Source organism: Aegilops tauschii, chromosome 3, assembly GCF_002575655.3.
Source record: "Aegilops tauschii subsp. strangulata cultivar AL8/78 chromosome 3, Aet v6.0, whole genome shotgun sequence".
NCBI classification, from domain to species: Eukaryota; Viridiplantae; Streptophyta; class Magnoliopsida; order Poales; family Poaceae; genus Aegilops; species Aegilops tauschii.
Genome location: NC_053037.3, coordinates 507,343,148 through 507,359,645, shown reverse-complemented (window position 1 = coordinate 507,359,645; position 16,498 = coordinate 507,343,148). Strand labels below are relative to the sequence as shown.

Here is a 16,498-nt window from a genome sequence, read left to right as displayed (position 1 = left end):
ATGAATAAAAGTTGTTGAGAGTTGACAAACATAGTTTTGGTCATCGTTGCAATTAATAGGAAGTAATAAAGAAAGAGAGGTTTTCACATATAAATATACTATCTTGGACATCTTTTATGATTGTGAGCACTCATTAAAATATGACATGCTAAAAAGTTGATGTTGGACAAGGAAGACAACGTAATGGGTTATGTTTTCTTATATCCGAAATAAAGTATATTGTCATGGATCATCCAACATGTTGGGCTTGCCTTTCCCTCTCATGCTAGCCAAATTCTTTGCACTAAGTAGAGATACTACTTGTGCTTCCGTATATCCTTAAACCCGATTTTGCCATGAGAGTCCACCATATCTACCTATCGATTGAGTAAGATCCTTCAAGTAAGTTATCATTGTTGCATGCAATAAAAATTGCTCTCTAAATATGTATGATTTATTAGTGTGGAGAAAATAAGCTTTATACGATCTTGTGATGTGGAAGAAATAAAAGCGACAGACTGCATAATAAAGGTCCATATCACAAGTGGCAATATAAAGTGACATTCTTTTGCATTAAGATTTTGTGCATCCAACCATAAAAGCACATGACAACCTCTGCTTCCCTCTGTGAAGGGCCTATCTTTTATTCTTGTCTTATACATTATGCAAGAGTCATGGTGATCTTCACCTTTCCTTTTTACATTTTATCCTTTGGCAAGCACATTGTGTTGGAAAGATCCTGATATATATATATATCTAATTGGATGTAAGTTATCATGAACTATTATTGTTGACATTACCCTTGAGGTAAAAGGTTGGGAGGCAACACTATAAGCCCCTATCTTTCTCTGTGTCCGATTAAAACTCCATACCCATATGTATTGCGTGAGTGTTAGCAATTGTGAAAGACTAAATGATAGTTGAGTATGTGGACTTGCTGAAAAGCTCTTATATTGACTCTTTCCTATGTTATGATAAATTGCAATTGCCTCAATGACCGAGATCATAGTTTGTTAGTTTTCAATGAAGTTTCTGATTCATACTTGACATTGTGAATAGATTGTTACTTTAGCATAATAAATCATATGACAGTATATATATGTTGCTGTTATAAGAATGATCATGATGCCCTCATGTCCGTATTTTATTTTATCGACACCTCTATCTCTAAACATGTGGACATATTTTTCGATATCGGCTTCCGCTTGAGGACAAGCGAGGTCTAAGCTTGGGGGAGTTGATGCGTCCATTTTGCATCATGCTTTTATATCGATATTATCGCATTATGGGCTGTTATTATACATTATGTCACAATATTTATGCCTATTCTCTCTTATTTTACAAGGTTTACATGAAGAGGGAGAATGCCGACAGCTGGAATTCTGGGCTGGAAAAGGAGCAAATATTAGAGACCTATTCTGCACAACATCAAAAGTCCTGAAACATCACGGAGGTACTTTTTTGGAATTAATAAAAAAATACTGGCGAAAGAATCAACAAGAGGGGTCCCACACCCTGGCCACGTGGGTGGGGGTGCGCCCTACCCCCTGGGCGCGCCCCCCGTCTCATGGGCCCCCTGGCAGGCCTTCGGTGCCCATCTTCTGCTATATGAAGTCTTTCGTCCTAGAAAAAATCAGAAGGAAGCTTTCGGGACGAAGCGCCGCCGTCTCGAGGCGGAACCTTGGCGGAACCAATCTAGGGCTCCGGCGAAGCTGTTCTGCCGGGGAAACATCCCTCCGGGAGGGGGAAATCGTCACCATCGTCATCACCATCGACCTTCTCATCGGGAGGGGGTCAATCTCCATCAACATCTTCACCAGCACCATCTCCTCTCAAAATCTAGTTCATCTCTTGTATCCAATCTTTGTCTCAAAACCTCAGATTGGTACCTGTGGGTTGCTAGTAGTGTTGATTACTCCTTGTAGTTGATGCTAGTTGGTTTATTTGGTGGAAGATCATATGTTCAGATCCTTTATGCATATTAATACCCCTCTGATTATGAACATGAATATGATTTGTGAGTAGTTACGTTTGTTCCTGAGGACATGGGAGAAGTCTTGCTATAAGTAGTCATGTGAATTTGGTATTCGTTCGATATTTTGATGAGATGTATGTTGTCTTTCCTCTAGTGGTGTTATGTGAACGTCGACTACATGACACTTCACCATTATTTGGGCCTAGAGGAAGGCATTGGGAAGTAATAAGTAGATGATGGGTTGCTAGAGTGACAGAAGCTTAAACCCTAGTTTATGCGTTGCTTCGTAAGGGGCTGATTTGGATCCATATGTTTCATGCTATGGTTAGGTTTACCTTAATTCTTCTTTCGTAGTTGCGGATGCTTGCGAGAGGGGTTAATGATAAGTGGGATGCTTGTCCAAGGAAGGGCAGTACCCAAGCACCGGTCCACCCACATATCAAATTATCAAAGTAACGAACGTGAATCATATGAGCGTGATGAAAACTAGCTTGACGATAATTCCCATGTGTCCTCGGGAGCGTTTTCCTTTATATAAGAGTTTTTCCAGGCTTGTCCTTTGATACAAAAAGGATTGGGCCATCTTTCTGCACCTTATTTACTTTTATTACTTGTTACCCGTTACAAATTACCTTATCACAAAACTATCTGTTACCGATAATTTCAGTGCTTTGAGAGAATACCTTACTGAAAACCGCTTGCCATTTCCTTCTGCTCCTCGTTGGGTTCGACACTCTTACTTATCGAAAGGACTACGATAGATCCCCTATACTTGTGGGTCATCAATAATCTGGGATAACTCCTCACATAGTGAAGCAGGGAATTTAAAAATACCCATCGCAAACACGGGGATAGCTTGAATAACAGACTTGATCTGGATTTCTTTTGCCCCGCTCGAAGCATATTTTTCAATATAATCTGAAACCTGCTTGAGCGCTTTATCTTTGGTGGATTGAAACTTACCCGCCTTCATACGACCTTCTGGAATAGGCAAGCCTAGATATTTATCCTCAAAACCATCAATCGTGATTTTAAGGATAACCAGAATATACACCTAGTCTTCCATAGAGCATTTTTCGCCAAATAATATGGAGCATTTATCCGAACTTAATAGTTGGCCAGTTCCCTCCTCATAAGCCGACAAAATACCTTTAATATTTAGAGCTTGCTCCAAGTTACCCTTGAAAAATAGGAGACTATCATCAGCAAAAAGGAGATGAGATATACCTGGGGCATGTCTGTTTAGCCGGAACTCTTGAATAGCCCCTCTTGCCGAAGCATCATTAAGTAACAATGACAACGCTTCAGCCACAAAGAGGAATAAATATGGTGATAGTGGATCCCCTTGCCTGAGACCACGAGAAGGATGAAAAGGCTCTAACAGTTGGCCATTCGAACGCACAGCAAACTTCACAGTGGTAACACAAGACATGATCCACTTGATCCAAGTTGGAGCAAAACCATACGCTTGAAGCATACTTTCCAAGAATTTCCAATCCACACGGTCATACGCTTTAGCGAGATCCAACTTATATGCACAAAATTCACCACGGCTATCTTTTAATGTATTTAAACATTGCATACATTCAAAAGCGATGAGTGCATTATCAGATATTGATCTTCCAGGGATGAATGCACTTTGGGTAGGAGAAATCATACCATCTAGCAGAGGTCTTAGTCTGTTGACTAGATACTTGGAGATAATCTTGTAAATCACATTACAAAGGCTGATTGGACGGAAGTCTTTTATCGACTGAGGATTCTTCACCTTAGGAATAAGAAATAGTTGTATCATTTATCCCATCAGGCATAGTTCTAGATATAAAGAATTGCTGGATAGCACGAACAATATCCTCCTTAAGCAGACCCCAATTTCTTTGAAAAAACCTGGCAAGAAACCCATCTGGCCCCGGAGCCTTTAACGGCCCTATTTGGAAGAGGGCATCGCTGATTTTTTGCTCAGAAAACAGTTTACAAAGATCCTCATTCATTTGATCAGTCACCAATGGTTTCACAAGAGAAACGATATGAGACGGATTAACAACAGAATCGCAAGAATAAAGATTCTTGAAAAAATCATTAGTGATACCTTTTATTTCCTCCATATCCTGACAGAGAGACCCATCATTTCTTTTGATGGCAGAAATATTATTTTTTCGCTCTCCAAGTGGCCTTCCTATGAATTTTTTTTGTGTTCCTATCTCCCCATTTCATTTTATTCAGACAAGATCTCTGCTTCCACATAATTTCTTCCTTTATCAGGAGCTCATCCATTTCCTTTAAATTTTCTTCCTTTCTACTATTGCTTTATGATCACTTCTGCTAAATAACACACTTAATCTTTTGCGAGCAGATTCAAGCTTTTTAGGAAAATATCCAATGTGAACCTTACTCCACCCATGAAGAGACTTCATCAACTTGTCCAAATTATTAGCAACATCTCCCAGATTATTGACTCTGGCATTTTTATTCCAACACGAATCAATCTAAACTTGCAACTCCGCATCTTCCCTCTCCCAATACGCTTCATATTTCAAATGTTTAATAAATGTGCCAGAGCGAGGAGCACCCATCAATTCAATAAGAAGAGGGCAATGATCTGACCTGGAGCTAATAATATGCGATACCTTGCAGTCAGGAAAGATAGATGACCATTGAGGGCACGCCACCGCCCGGTCCAGCCGCACCTTCACATTTTTGTTTCCTTATTGTTATAGGTCCAAGGAACTCTATGAAAACCCAAATCAAACAAATTACATTCAGGCATGATCTCACGAAAATTTGCCATAAGTTTTGGTGACCGTTTGATCCGAGAAAAATGCTCATTTTGCCACATAGCCTCATTAAAATCACGGACCTGACCCAAGAGGTTTTATACGCCTTAACAAATCCCAAATAACATACCTTTGGCTCGCCTTTGGCTCCCCATAGATAAAAGTGCATCTCCACTTAGTGCCAGCATCATTAGAAAAGTACATGTCAATAAAATGTTCCCCATATTTGTTTAACTCCAAAGTGTATAGGTCATCCCAATAGACCGCTAATCCACCTCCTTTGCCTGTTATAGAAACAGTTAAAATATTTTTCATACCCAAGCGGTAGCGCAAACTCTCAACATACTCTTTATTTTTCCTTGTTTTAGAAAGAAAGATAACGTTAGCTCGGTGTGTCTTTGAAAGGCACACAAGTTCTTGAACTGTCCGAGGCTGACCCAAACCTTGGCAGTTCCAACACATCATTTTCATGGCTCTTGACGGGCGTCATCGAGTGCGCCCGTCAGTGGACGGCAGCCCCAGGGCCGGTAGCTTCCTTGCTTATATCCCCTATTTCCTTACCATCGCCTATAGACTCTCTCCTATTTTGAGCCTCCTCCTCTCCCTCATCTATCTCCTCTGTAACATCAACGGTGGGGCCATCTATGCCTACTACAGATTCAACTCTCTCTAACACACACTCTTTTACATGTCACACTCATATCCAGAACACCCCTATACTCTATGCTATCAGTACTGGAGCTATTCATGCTAAGAACCAGGTCCTTGTCTTCATCAGGTGAGCGCCTCTTGCTGCCAGCAGTGCACTCAAGCATTGCAGCAAAGGCCACCTTGCGGCCGGAAAGATCGCTGCCGCTGTTCGGTGGAGTGGGGATGCCAAAGACCGCATGTTTAACACATGCGGCCTGCAGCATAACCTTCTCGTCTTGTTCTTGTCGGTGAAGCCTTTTCCACCGTTGGACTCCAGCAGAAGTGAGGGCTTGCCGCTGGGCGCCGACCTCAGCACCATCGTCACGACCATACTTGTCAATGGCCACCTAGACCTGAGCTTCGCCCTCAAGCCGCTGCAGCTGCACGCCCACAGCAGCAGAAGAAGCCAGGGTCAGCTGGTGCCCCGGCTGTGCATGCACCTCAGCAGGCGCACCCCCAGCCCACGCCTGAGGTCGCTGCTGCATAGGAACAACAGCAGCATCACTCGCCTGATCCTCGATCAGAGCCATAGAGGCCCTAACAGGATCATCCAAATTCCTCTTGTGTCCATCTCCATCCGCAGGACATGACCCAGGGGTTACCAAGTTGACGTGGAGGCCCCCCAAGGCACATGAAGTTGAAGATGATCAGCTTGGCTCGCCACCAACTGGTCCGGGAGCGCCGGCAACCCCTCCTGGGTACCCGCATCCCCCGCCACCTTTTCCGCAGCATCCGACGAAGGACCCGAGCCTGCCGCAGCCACTGAAAGGCTGCGCACAGCCTTGGACACCACCGAAATGACTCTGTCCGGCAGCTTTGCCCCGGTGCATCCGAAGTTGAGGAAGCGCTTCCAGTGCGGGGGCGCCTTCATGTCGATGGAGAAGTTTGGCTTGAGCAGTTCCTTTGGCATGCTGCAGAATCTTTCCGTAGTGTGGCCCAGGATGCCACAACAGAAACAAAAATTTGGAAGTTTCTCGTATTTCACCTCAAACATGATCTCGTCCTTGCTGCCGACCGGAGTGAACACAACTTCCTTCTTCAGCGGCGTGTCCACCTTATGCTCCACGCGAATGCAGAGATGCTCGACAAGGATCATCTTGTTCCGGTGAGACACCGCGATGACCGTGCCGAGCTTCTTGCCGAAGGTCCACCCCATCTCCTCGGTCTTCAACACAAAGGGCAGCTTGTGGATTTGCGCCCACAATCTGATGGAGTTGAGGTCGACCTCCGCCGGGTTGCCTTGGCCGTCGAAGTCGGCGAAGATGACGTCGTCGTTGTGGAAGTGCCAAGGACAGCAGCCAGGACATGCTGCCTATCACCCTCCTCCGTGAACGCCACCACGAAGCGTTTGTCAATGCTCGTGACCATCTAGGCCCTGGCATCACCCCGAAGCCGCCAGGGTCCTTTGAGCTCGTTGACGACGGCCGAGGGATTGGCTGGGTACGGGGAGAGAACTCGCCCCACCATTGCCTCCATGTCGATGACGATTGGCGAGTCGTCGAACTCGCCCACCTTGGCCTTGCCGTGCCTGCGGAGAGGAGGAGGGCGCGCCGAGACAGCAGTGAAGCCGACGGAGGGGTTCGGGGTAGTGATCAGGACTAGGCCTGACGGACCCCCGACATCACTCCTTCCCTTTCCGACCATGGGCGTGGCCGGAGGGGTTCAGGTAGTGATCTTGCTAAATTTTGATATGAGAACCAGTACCAATAGCCATACTATTTAAAAGAATGAATAATAGAAACAGTGCTTTACCAAGTATATGAAGACCCTTTTCTTTGGCCCGGCCTTCAGAATATTTTCATCCGGATAATATTTGTCACTCAACACACGTGCATACAAAGAGTCTGGGTTCTGGTTTAGTCGACAACACTGCTTTACCAACATATCAAGATTAAACTGTGAAGGTTCCTAAATCTCATGCCCTTCTTTTTTCTATTGAACACACATCTTCCACCATGTGAACCAGTGCATCTTCTTTTTGTCATCATCGTCCCCCCACCACAAGCCTAAAATTTCACATATGATTGATTTGGAAATTCCTTTTGGTAGTTTTTATACCAACATGGCTTAGGTTGGAAATTGCCTGCGCTACATGGCTTGAAATAAAATTTCATTTCCATGGATTGACAGAGTCTTCTCTCTCCAACCCTTCAATCGTTGGCATACTCGCTCTATAACATATTGAAAGCAATCGCTTTTGTCGATCCCAACCATAGTTTCTTTTCCGAGCAAAGCCCAACCATAGTTGGGAAGTCCAAATACTTATCGGAGAGAGCTTCTCTTATACAGTAATATATAGTTCCCTGCATACATCCTCTCTCACAAACATTACTCCCTCCGGTCCATATCAATTGCCGTTGATTTATGTAGTATTTGAGCTAAAAAATGCTAGATTTAGCATTTACTCCCTCTGTAAACTAATATAAGAGCGTTTAGATCATTAAAGTAGTAATCTAAACACTCTTATATTAATTTACGGAGGGAGTACTAACCAATTGCCCCGAACTCTTATAGATATACTTTGGTTAGTTATTAGATCCCTAAAGTTGTTTAGATAAAGGAATAGAAATTGCTTTTAATCCTTGTCTGGCCTGCAAGTTTGCAACCGTGTGCTTGATTGTTTCGGTGTTTCAGCCCAACCTCCCCCGTGAACTCTCCTGCCCAACCAACTCAACTGCGTGAACGAGCCCCTACAGCGCCGAACGTAGCAGCATTTTGAGCAGCACCAGAACCAGCACCACACTCTAAATTCGTGAGGTGGCAAGCTACACATCCTGGCACGGTGGCGCGTTGCTCTGCTTACGTGCTGCCTACCTCAACGCCTCACGCGCGGGACGACCCAATGCTTATCCATCACAGCTCATGCCCACACGCACCGCCGTCTGCATTCGTCACTCCAACGGATGCCATACGCCGTGCACACATCGATTGGTGGTTTCGGGATTCCAGCAGCATATCTGTACGCGTGCTTGCAGAAGCGACTGATCTTGAGAGTTGAGTTTGAGACCATTCGTGGGGAGAAAGTCGATTTCCACGCGCGGCTACGGACGGAAACACCAGCAGAAGCAAAAACAGACGCCAAAACGGCCGTGGATGGTGTCAGTCCAGCGAACCCATGGATACGTGATCTCTTTTCCGCTCTGTGTGAATTGCGGGCCATCTCAACAGTCAGCACAAAGAATGTCCCGTCTATACCGGCGGAAGCCCTTTCGATCGATGGCGTCAAGGGATCCACGATATTACTACTATGACGGATCAAACAGCCGCTTTTGTGCGGGTTGTGTAGGTTGCGAGCTCCGTCCGTAGCATCCATACCATGATCCAAAAGCAGCACTCCTTTTTCTGGAGGCTCAAACCTTCCAGAGTTAAAGCTTGCCCTTCTTTTCCAAGGAAAATAGTTAAATTTGGTTGTTGGCTATGAAGGATTTTATGTTCTCGTTAAACAACAAATCCCCTCGTTGATTTTCATTAAAGCAACCACCACAGTCTTGCAAGGAATTTTAGTTAAAGTTGGAGTATGTAAGTTTGAGTCATTTTTATTTTATTTTCCGTGTGGTTTGTCTATATCTCTTTTTAAACAGAGGCAAAAACTTTGTGTTTTCTCATTAATTAAGAAGAGGATAGTTGCCCAGTTCATTGACAAAAAACTGGGTGAAAACTTTATTGGTGGAAATTTTGATGACAATAGTCTCGGAATGAAGTTGATTTTCACGCGTGGTTATGGACGGAAACACCAGCAGAAGAACAACAAACGCCAAAACGACCGTGGATGGTGTCAGTGGATACGTGATCTGTTTTTCCGTTCTGGGTGAATTGCAAGAAACAATATGCCATCTCAACAATCAACAGAAATAATGTGCCGTCTATACCGGCGGTAGCCCTTTCGATCGATGGCGTCAAGGGATCCACGATATTACTATGTGTAGGTTGCCAAGCCCAGTAGCATCCATACCATGAGCCAAAAGCAACTCTCCTTTTTCTGGAAGCTCAAACCTTCCAGAGTTAAAGCTTGCCCTTCCTTCCAAGGAAAATAGTTAAAGTTGGAAGTTGGTTGTGAAGGATTTTATGTTTTTTTTAAATCCTCTAGTTGATTTTCATTAAAGCAACCACCACATCCTTGCAAGGAATTTCAGTTAAAGTTGGAGTATGTAAATGTAAGTCATTTTTATTTTATTTTCTGTGTCGTTTGTCTGTATCTCCTTTTTTAAACAGAGGCAAAAACTTGTCTTTTTTTCATTAATTCAGAAGAGGATAGTTGCCCAGTTCATCGACGAAAAACTGGGGCGACAACTTTATTGGTGGAAATTTTGATGACATCAGTCTCAGAATGTATACACATGGAAGTCCTCTTTAAAAGCCCAAATTGTCATGTTTCGGAACAATTTTTACTCTCCGGACAGTTTCTAGTAGGACGAAAATTGTGCCTAGCATGTACACCCTTCATTGGGGTTTTCTTTCCCTCTACGGTCTGTATTGGCTAGCACACACATCCCATTCAAGCTTCGCCCTCGAGCCTGTGAATCCATCTCCCCTTGCGGATGGTGGCGGGGAGGTCCTGGTGCCTTGGCTCCGACACATATTTTAGGTTACGCTTTTTTACTCGCAGTGGTGGCGTTCTTGCGGATGGCGGTGCTTCATCTTTGAGCTGATCTTCTGGGCTTCGGTCCTCGTCGACTTTGTCCATCGGGGTGGAGTCGATAGAGCTCCGTCGTAGATTCATGTCCTCTCCTTGGGGTGGTGAGGTTAGGGTTCTCGTCCTGTAGCGTACCGGCGAGATTTGGTATCAGGTGCTTTAGATCGATTCAAGGGTTCAACGGTGATGATTGTGGCTCTGGGGCGCTGATCCTTAGGGGCACGTGCACAAAGACTTTCAGACTGTCATCAACAAGGTCAAGCCGACTCCAGTAAGGGAGCGACGACAACGGCGCGTCGGCTACTCGTTCTGGTAGTGGTGGTGTAGGGTCCTCAGTGTATTTATTTTTTAATGTTTGGGGTGATTTGTACTCCCTCCGTCCGGAATTACTTATCATAGAAATTGATGGAAATGAATGTATCTAGAACTAAAATACGTCTTGATACATCCGTTTTTCGGACAAGTATTTCCGGACAGGGGTACTCCCTCCGTAAATTAATATAAGAGTGTTTAGATCACTATTTTAATGATATAAATGCTCTTATATTAGTTTACAGAGGGAGTACTTTTATGAACCTTCGTAATAGATTCGAGTTTTTTTCGTAAAAATAAAGTATGTGACTGTAAAATTTGACTGCAAAATATTTTTAGCGCTAGTTATGAATTATATTTCAACCAGTAATCACATGCTCATTAAGAAAAGCCACATACAATAGTTTGTTCAGAATCTTTCTAAACATTTCGGACATGATTTTTGCACCTTAATATGAGAGCTCGGGAAAGAAAATTGGACCCTTGTTCGTAAATTTAGAAATATAGTTTGACCGCCGTACGAACGTTCCTTGGACGTGGTACAATCTACCGTACATAAGTTTTCCCCGTATACTTTTTCTTAATTACGACTTTTTTTGAAGTAATTACGGCTTTTATCACACGAGGTACAATCTGCTGAAATTTGAGATGGGCTCTAGGCCCATGTAGCAATTTCTGAAAAATCTCTAAGGGCCTATGTGGGTTATATGGCACTAGGTGTATAGGTGTAGTGGGAAGTTTAGTCCCACCCCGGAAGTGGAAGAGGAGTTGGACCTCCTTATAAGGGTTTCTCTTCTACATGCTATTGGAGCTTGAGAAGAGAAGAGGCCCTCGCGCACTCCTCCTCCGCCGCCCGCCGCGCCGCAGGTTGCGGGATTGAGCCGAACCGAGCTCACACCCATGTCCACCGACGCCGAACGTGCCGCCGCCGACAAGAAGGCCGCCGAGGACGCCGCTGCTGCTACTACTAGTGATTTACTCGTGGATTAATTTAATCGAGAAATTGCCTATTTACTCAACACAATCTACCGTACTCCACAAAAGTTTACGTGGTTAAATGAGCAAATCAGTTTCACGTTTCCTTTCCGCGATTACGCTTACTTAAGTATGGTTTTTCCGTTCTCGGACCTCGGTTCAGCGCTCCACGTCGTCGTCCAAATACGCCCCAACAGCGTCCAGATACACCGTACGGCACCGCCAGGAGAGCAGTCTGCCCGAAATTTTAGCTCGGCATTCACTCGTTTCCTTGGCGAAGCTGGCAAGCGGCTGCCACTTACCATAGATGATCTGCTTTGACCTGCGGCGGAAATTTATCCCGGAAACGATGAATGGGACGGCCGGATTCGTGGGATTCCGTGAGGCAGAGTAATTGACCGATCGCCGCATTAAAAGAATGAATGTACAGTGGAAGGCCGGTCAGGTGCAAAGCCCGGCGGCCCTATATATACCCGCCGCCCGCGGCTACGACAGAGTCCATCAAATTTCCCGAGAGAGAGACCGACAGAGGTGCCCGCGCGGAGGAAGAGGCGGGGAGAGGGAGAGAGAGACAGAGAGAGAGATGGACGTGGAGAAGGTGACGGAGGTGGCGCCGGAGGTGGACGACGACGGCCGCGTAAGAACAGGTAGCGCACACGACTCTCACCGACTCCCCCCTGCAAGAGCTCCGTCGTTCGCAATTTCAGTTCGTTGGTTCCTTCGCATGACGCCTCCCGTCTGAGCCGTGATGCGATACCGGCAAACCCGCTCGTCCTTGTGGCGAGGAGGCATGGCCGGATTGGGTTTCGCCGCCGTCGGTCCGTGTACCGGATCAGATGTACTAGTGTTTTCAGGTCCGTGCGTGAGAAAAGGTAGGAAGCTACGTAGGTTGCAGATGTTTTAGGGAGGCGATGCGGTGGCGAGGATCAAATTGCCACTCCGAATGGCCCATCTAATCTTTGCCTATTTGATTCTCAAATCTGTAGATAGTGGAAGTGGCAAATTTCCCGTGTAGCTTTGGAATGTGCGCAGTTCAGAACAAGATTGGGACACTGCAAGCAAGCTCGGTAGTGTCATAATCATGGAGAAAACAAATTCAGCTCCTTCCTCAAACCATTGTGTTAGAACATTAGCACACATCTTTTTTCACAAAAACAAAAGTTGTTCATGGTTAAGACTTGGGAACTCCGAGGAAAATATTGTAGCAGAAGAAAAGCAATTTTTTTGCTAATTGCTTATGATCAACAACGTAGCCAAGATCCAGCCAGAGCCGTCGCTTTTGCCTGTCTTGTTTGCATGCATGCAGGCCTGACAATACTTCCAACACTTGCATCTCCTCCCCGTTTCCTTTGCCACATCACTTGTCCAACTCCAATCCAGATAACATCCCTGACATCAGGATGAAATACATACACCCTGCATCTGAATGCTAGTATAACTGAAAAACAGCCATCCCCCGACGCACATCCTGTGACGCCTCTGCACCGCTCCTTTTACGACACCCCAAATGATGGGAGCTCGGGTGGTACCAGGGTATCGATGCAGGAATTAGGTCCAAATGCCATGTGTTCCCATTCCGTTACAGCAAAGAACTTGTTGCGAGATCCAAAATTCCGGTGACTTGGCAGGCACTACCCAAAGCAAGCGGCCTCGGCTTGCAACTCTTATGCAGCATGAGCACCATAGTGCTCCAGAATTATACACAGAATAACTTAGTGGTGTGTGAGTGAGATCATGGCATGCAAAGTTGTTGTTTTGGTTCCAAATAACTGTCGTACAACTGTTTTAGTATCAGAATCCCGCAAAGAGTGGAGAACACTACTCGTTGTCAAATCATTAGTAGTCTAATAGAGATTCTTTTAGTGTGGGCCAAAAATGGCTTTGCTATGGAATATGGATGGATGGATGGATGGATGACTGGGAAGTGGGAACCTTCAACTTGTGCTCCCTCCACTTCGTCAGGAATCCTCCTAGTACTGACATATACGTAGCTTTCATGGCATCAGAGTATAATAACTGTATTCATTTTGGGCGTCACTTGCGATTGTGAGTCTAGTCATAGGTATGTGATGAAGAATTTAGAAGGCACCATTGAGTAGTCATTACACTAGTGATTACTTGCTGAGTCTAATTGTTATTGTAGTTACGTCTTTCACTGTTTTTTAATCGGAAAGCAAGGACCTTATGTCCCAAGTCTTGCGTGCTTTGTGCTGTTGGATAATGGACACCACATCATAATCCACATCGTCAATCAGGCATGCTTTGAATCTTCCAGAAAAGGTTCTTTCTCCAGATGGATGCTTACGTTGTGCAAAAAAGAGTCTCCTCATGCTGTTATACAGTTGCTGTTATTGGGTTAGTATATCACGTGTTATTGATTTAGGCGTATAATAGCTGCTACTTTGCTGGGTGCCCAGAGCAAACCCAATAGAGATTCTTCTGCTTTAGGACCTGTCGATTAGAATACGGTGTTTCTGTTGACTAGTTGACAGTAGTTTGCAGCTTCGGTCAGTAGATACGCTTTAGTTAATGGTGTCCAGCGCATGGGCGGTAGTCTATCAGACTAATTGGATTCGCTTTGCTGAGTGTGATTATTCGTCACTAATGATTGTCGCAATGCAAATTCTTGTGAGAAAATGGTGATTTCTTCTGATCCCGTCGGTTGGAGGTCTACTTGCAAGTTGCAATTTACTATTTCAGCACTAGTGTAATACACATTGGGAAGACTTAACTGAGAGATTTCATCATCATGTTATTACTTTTCATAGTACCTTAAAAAGTTCAGAGACTGCAAAGTTGTTGTGCATGCCTCACGTCAGACACTGACCGACCACCTGAATGAAATGTGGCAGGGACGGTATGGACGGCGACGACGCACGCCATCACGGCCGTGATCGGGTCCGGCGTGCTGGCGCTGCCGTGGAGCGTGGCGCAGATGGGGTGGGTCCTCGGCCCCATCGCCCTCGTCGGCTGCGCCTACATCACCTACTTCACCGCCTGCCTCCTCTCCGACTGCTACCGCTCGCCGGACCCCGTCCACGGCAAGCGCAACTACACCTACATGGACGCCGTCCGCTCCTGCCTCGGTAACAACAAATATAATCCTCAAACTAACTTCTCCTGGCATCATGCATGTCTGAGTTCTGACAATCATGATCATGCACATGCAGGGCCGAGAGAAGTGGTGGTGTGCGGCATTACACAGTACACGATTCTCTGCGGTGCCGTCGTGGGCTACACCATCACGGCCGCCACGGGCATCATGTAATTTAATCCTCTTTTGCTTCTGAAGATTTGTAAATATTTTGTTCAGACTTCGGACTATTTAGTCATGGGACTGACCGAAGGCATTGAGAGTGCAGGTCCGTGGTGCGCAGCAACTGCCGGCATTACAAGGGCCACGGCGCGGACTGCAGCCAGGAAGGGACCATGTACCTGGTCATGTTCGGCGTCGTCGAGGTCGTCCTCTCGCAGCTGCCCAGCCTGGAGAAGGTCACCTTCGTCTCCATCGTCGCCGCCGTCATGTCCTTCACCTATTCCTTCGTCGCGCTCTTCCTCAGCGCCGCCAAGTTCGCGTCCAACCACCGGGCCGACGGCACCATCTTCGGCAGCCACATCGGCGGCCCCGGCGGCGTCTCCGCGGCCACCAGGACCTGGAGCTTCCTGCAGGCCCTCGGCAACATCGCATTCGCCTACACCTACGCAATGCTCCTCATCGAGATCCAGGTAATCGATCAAATCTCATGCACATTGCATTACACGAGCAGATCATCGCGCGCAGTCATGCTCGTGATGCTGATTGCAATGGCGTGAATTCGATCGTGCGCTCTACAGGACACGGTGAAGGCGCCGCCGTCAGAGAACGTGACCATGAAGAGGGCGAGCTTGTACGGCATCGGCGTGACGACGGCCTTCTACGTCTCGCTCGGGTGCGTTGGGTACGCGGCGTTCGGCAACGCCGCGCCGGGGAACATCCTCACCGGCTTCGACGAGCCCTTCTGGCTCGTGGACCTGGCCAACATCGCCGTGGTCGTCCACCTCGTCGGCGCCTACCAGGTGTACGTGCAGCCCGTGTTCGCGTGCTACGAGAAGAAGCTCCGGGCCCGGTACCCGGACGCGGCCTTCTTCCACCGGGAGCTCGCGCTGCGGCTGCCCGGCCGCCGGGGCGCGCTCCGCTTCACCATGGCCAAGCTGGTCCTGCGCACGGCGTTCGTGGTCGCCACCACGGTGGTCTCGCTGATGCTGCCCTTCTTCAACGCCATCCTCGGCCTGCTCGGCGCCGCCGCCTTCTTTCCGCTCACCGTCTACTTCCCCGTCACCATGTACATCACGCAGGCAAAGGTGCCGCGCGGCAGCGGCAAGTGGGTCGCGCTCCAGGCGCTCAACGTCGGCGCGCTCGTCGTGTCGCTGCTCGCCGCCGTCGGCTCCGTGGCCGACATCGTCCAGCGCCTGCGGCACGTCACCATGTTCAAGACACAGCTGTGATCAATCTATATGGAGGTGGCTGCTCTGATGATGCTTCTGCATGCATTTTCTCCTTTGTGTTTGCTCTGTCTAGCCGACTTGGTATAGCTGGTTGCTGGGATTACTTGCTCGTGTTATTGTCGTGGTAGGTATATTTGTGTAGGGTATATACCATCGACGGGTACCGCAGCTATGGTTGGGTACTTGGGTCCGTGGAAGTGTGAAACAATCTACTTGTCTTGTGATTGATATTTTATTGTCGTATAAGAAGATCATTCATATTTGTAGAGTCTGAGTTGCTTTCTCACATCAAGGGTTTCGTGGTGTAGTTGGTTATCACGTCAGTCTAACACACTGAAGGTCTCCGGTTCGAACCCGGGCGAAGCCATATTGTTTTTCCTCTTTTATTTTCTCGACTGACTTCATGAGATTTTCCTCTCTTTTTTCCCTTTTGTTTTGGGCTCATTTCAGTTAGGTGGCTTCGGCCCAACCAATTGACGCAGCGTTCGGGCCAGTAGCATAATATGGCCCGGTAGAGCTTTCATGATGGTGTTTCAGTGCGAAGCCATATTGTTTTTCCTCTTTTATTTTCTCGACTGACTTCATGAGATTTTCCTCTCTTTTTTCCCTTTTGTTTTGGGCTCATTTCAGTTAGGTGGCTTCGGCCCAAGCAATTGACGCAGCGTTGGGGCCAGT

General features: G+C 46.6%; 1 protein-coding gene and 1 non-coding gene across 2 annotated transcripts; both read left to right on the top strand.

Moving 5' to 3' along the window:
* The first annotated feature begins 11,824 nt into the window (after positions 1 to 11,824).
* LOC109756225 (amino acid permease 1) lies at positions 11,825 to 16,089 on the top strand. Its single transcript, XM_020315079.3, has 5 exons — positions 11,825 to 11,985; positions 14,191 to 14,424; positions 14,509 to 14,602; positions 14,701 to 15,064; positions 15,173 to 16,089. Exons 1-5 carry the CDS (start codon positions 11,922 to 11,924, stop codon positions 15,821 to 15,823), a joined length of 1,407 nt encoding a protein of 468 aa, XP_020170668.1. The 5' UTR covers positions 11,825 to 11,921; the 3' UTR covers positions 15,824 to 16,089.
* Positions 16,090 to 16,116: 27 nt separating this feature from the next.
* TRNAV-AAC (transfer RNA valine (anticodon AAC)) lies at positions 16,117 to 16,190 on the top strand. Its single transcript has one exon. It is a non-coding gene; the product is annotated as a tRNA-Val (tRNA).
* Positions 16,191 to 16,498: the final 308 nt, after the last annotated feature.

Coding starts and splice junctions, on each gene's coding strand:
- LOC109756225 (XM_020315079.3), top strand. CDS start 11,922: ATGGACGTGGAGAAGGTGACGGAGGTGGCGCCGGAGGTGGACGACGAC. Junction 11,986..14,190: donor CGACGGCCGCGTAAGAACAG/GTAGCGCACACG, acceptor GAAATGTGGCAG/GGACGGTATGGACGGCGACG. Junction 15,065..15,172: donor TGCTCCTCATCGAGATCCAG/GTAATCGATCAA, acceptor TGCGCTCTACAG/GACACGGTGAAGGCGCCGCC.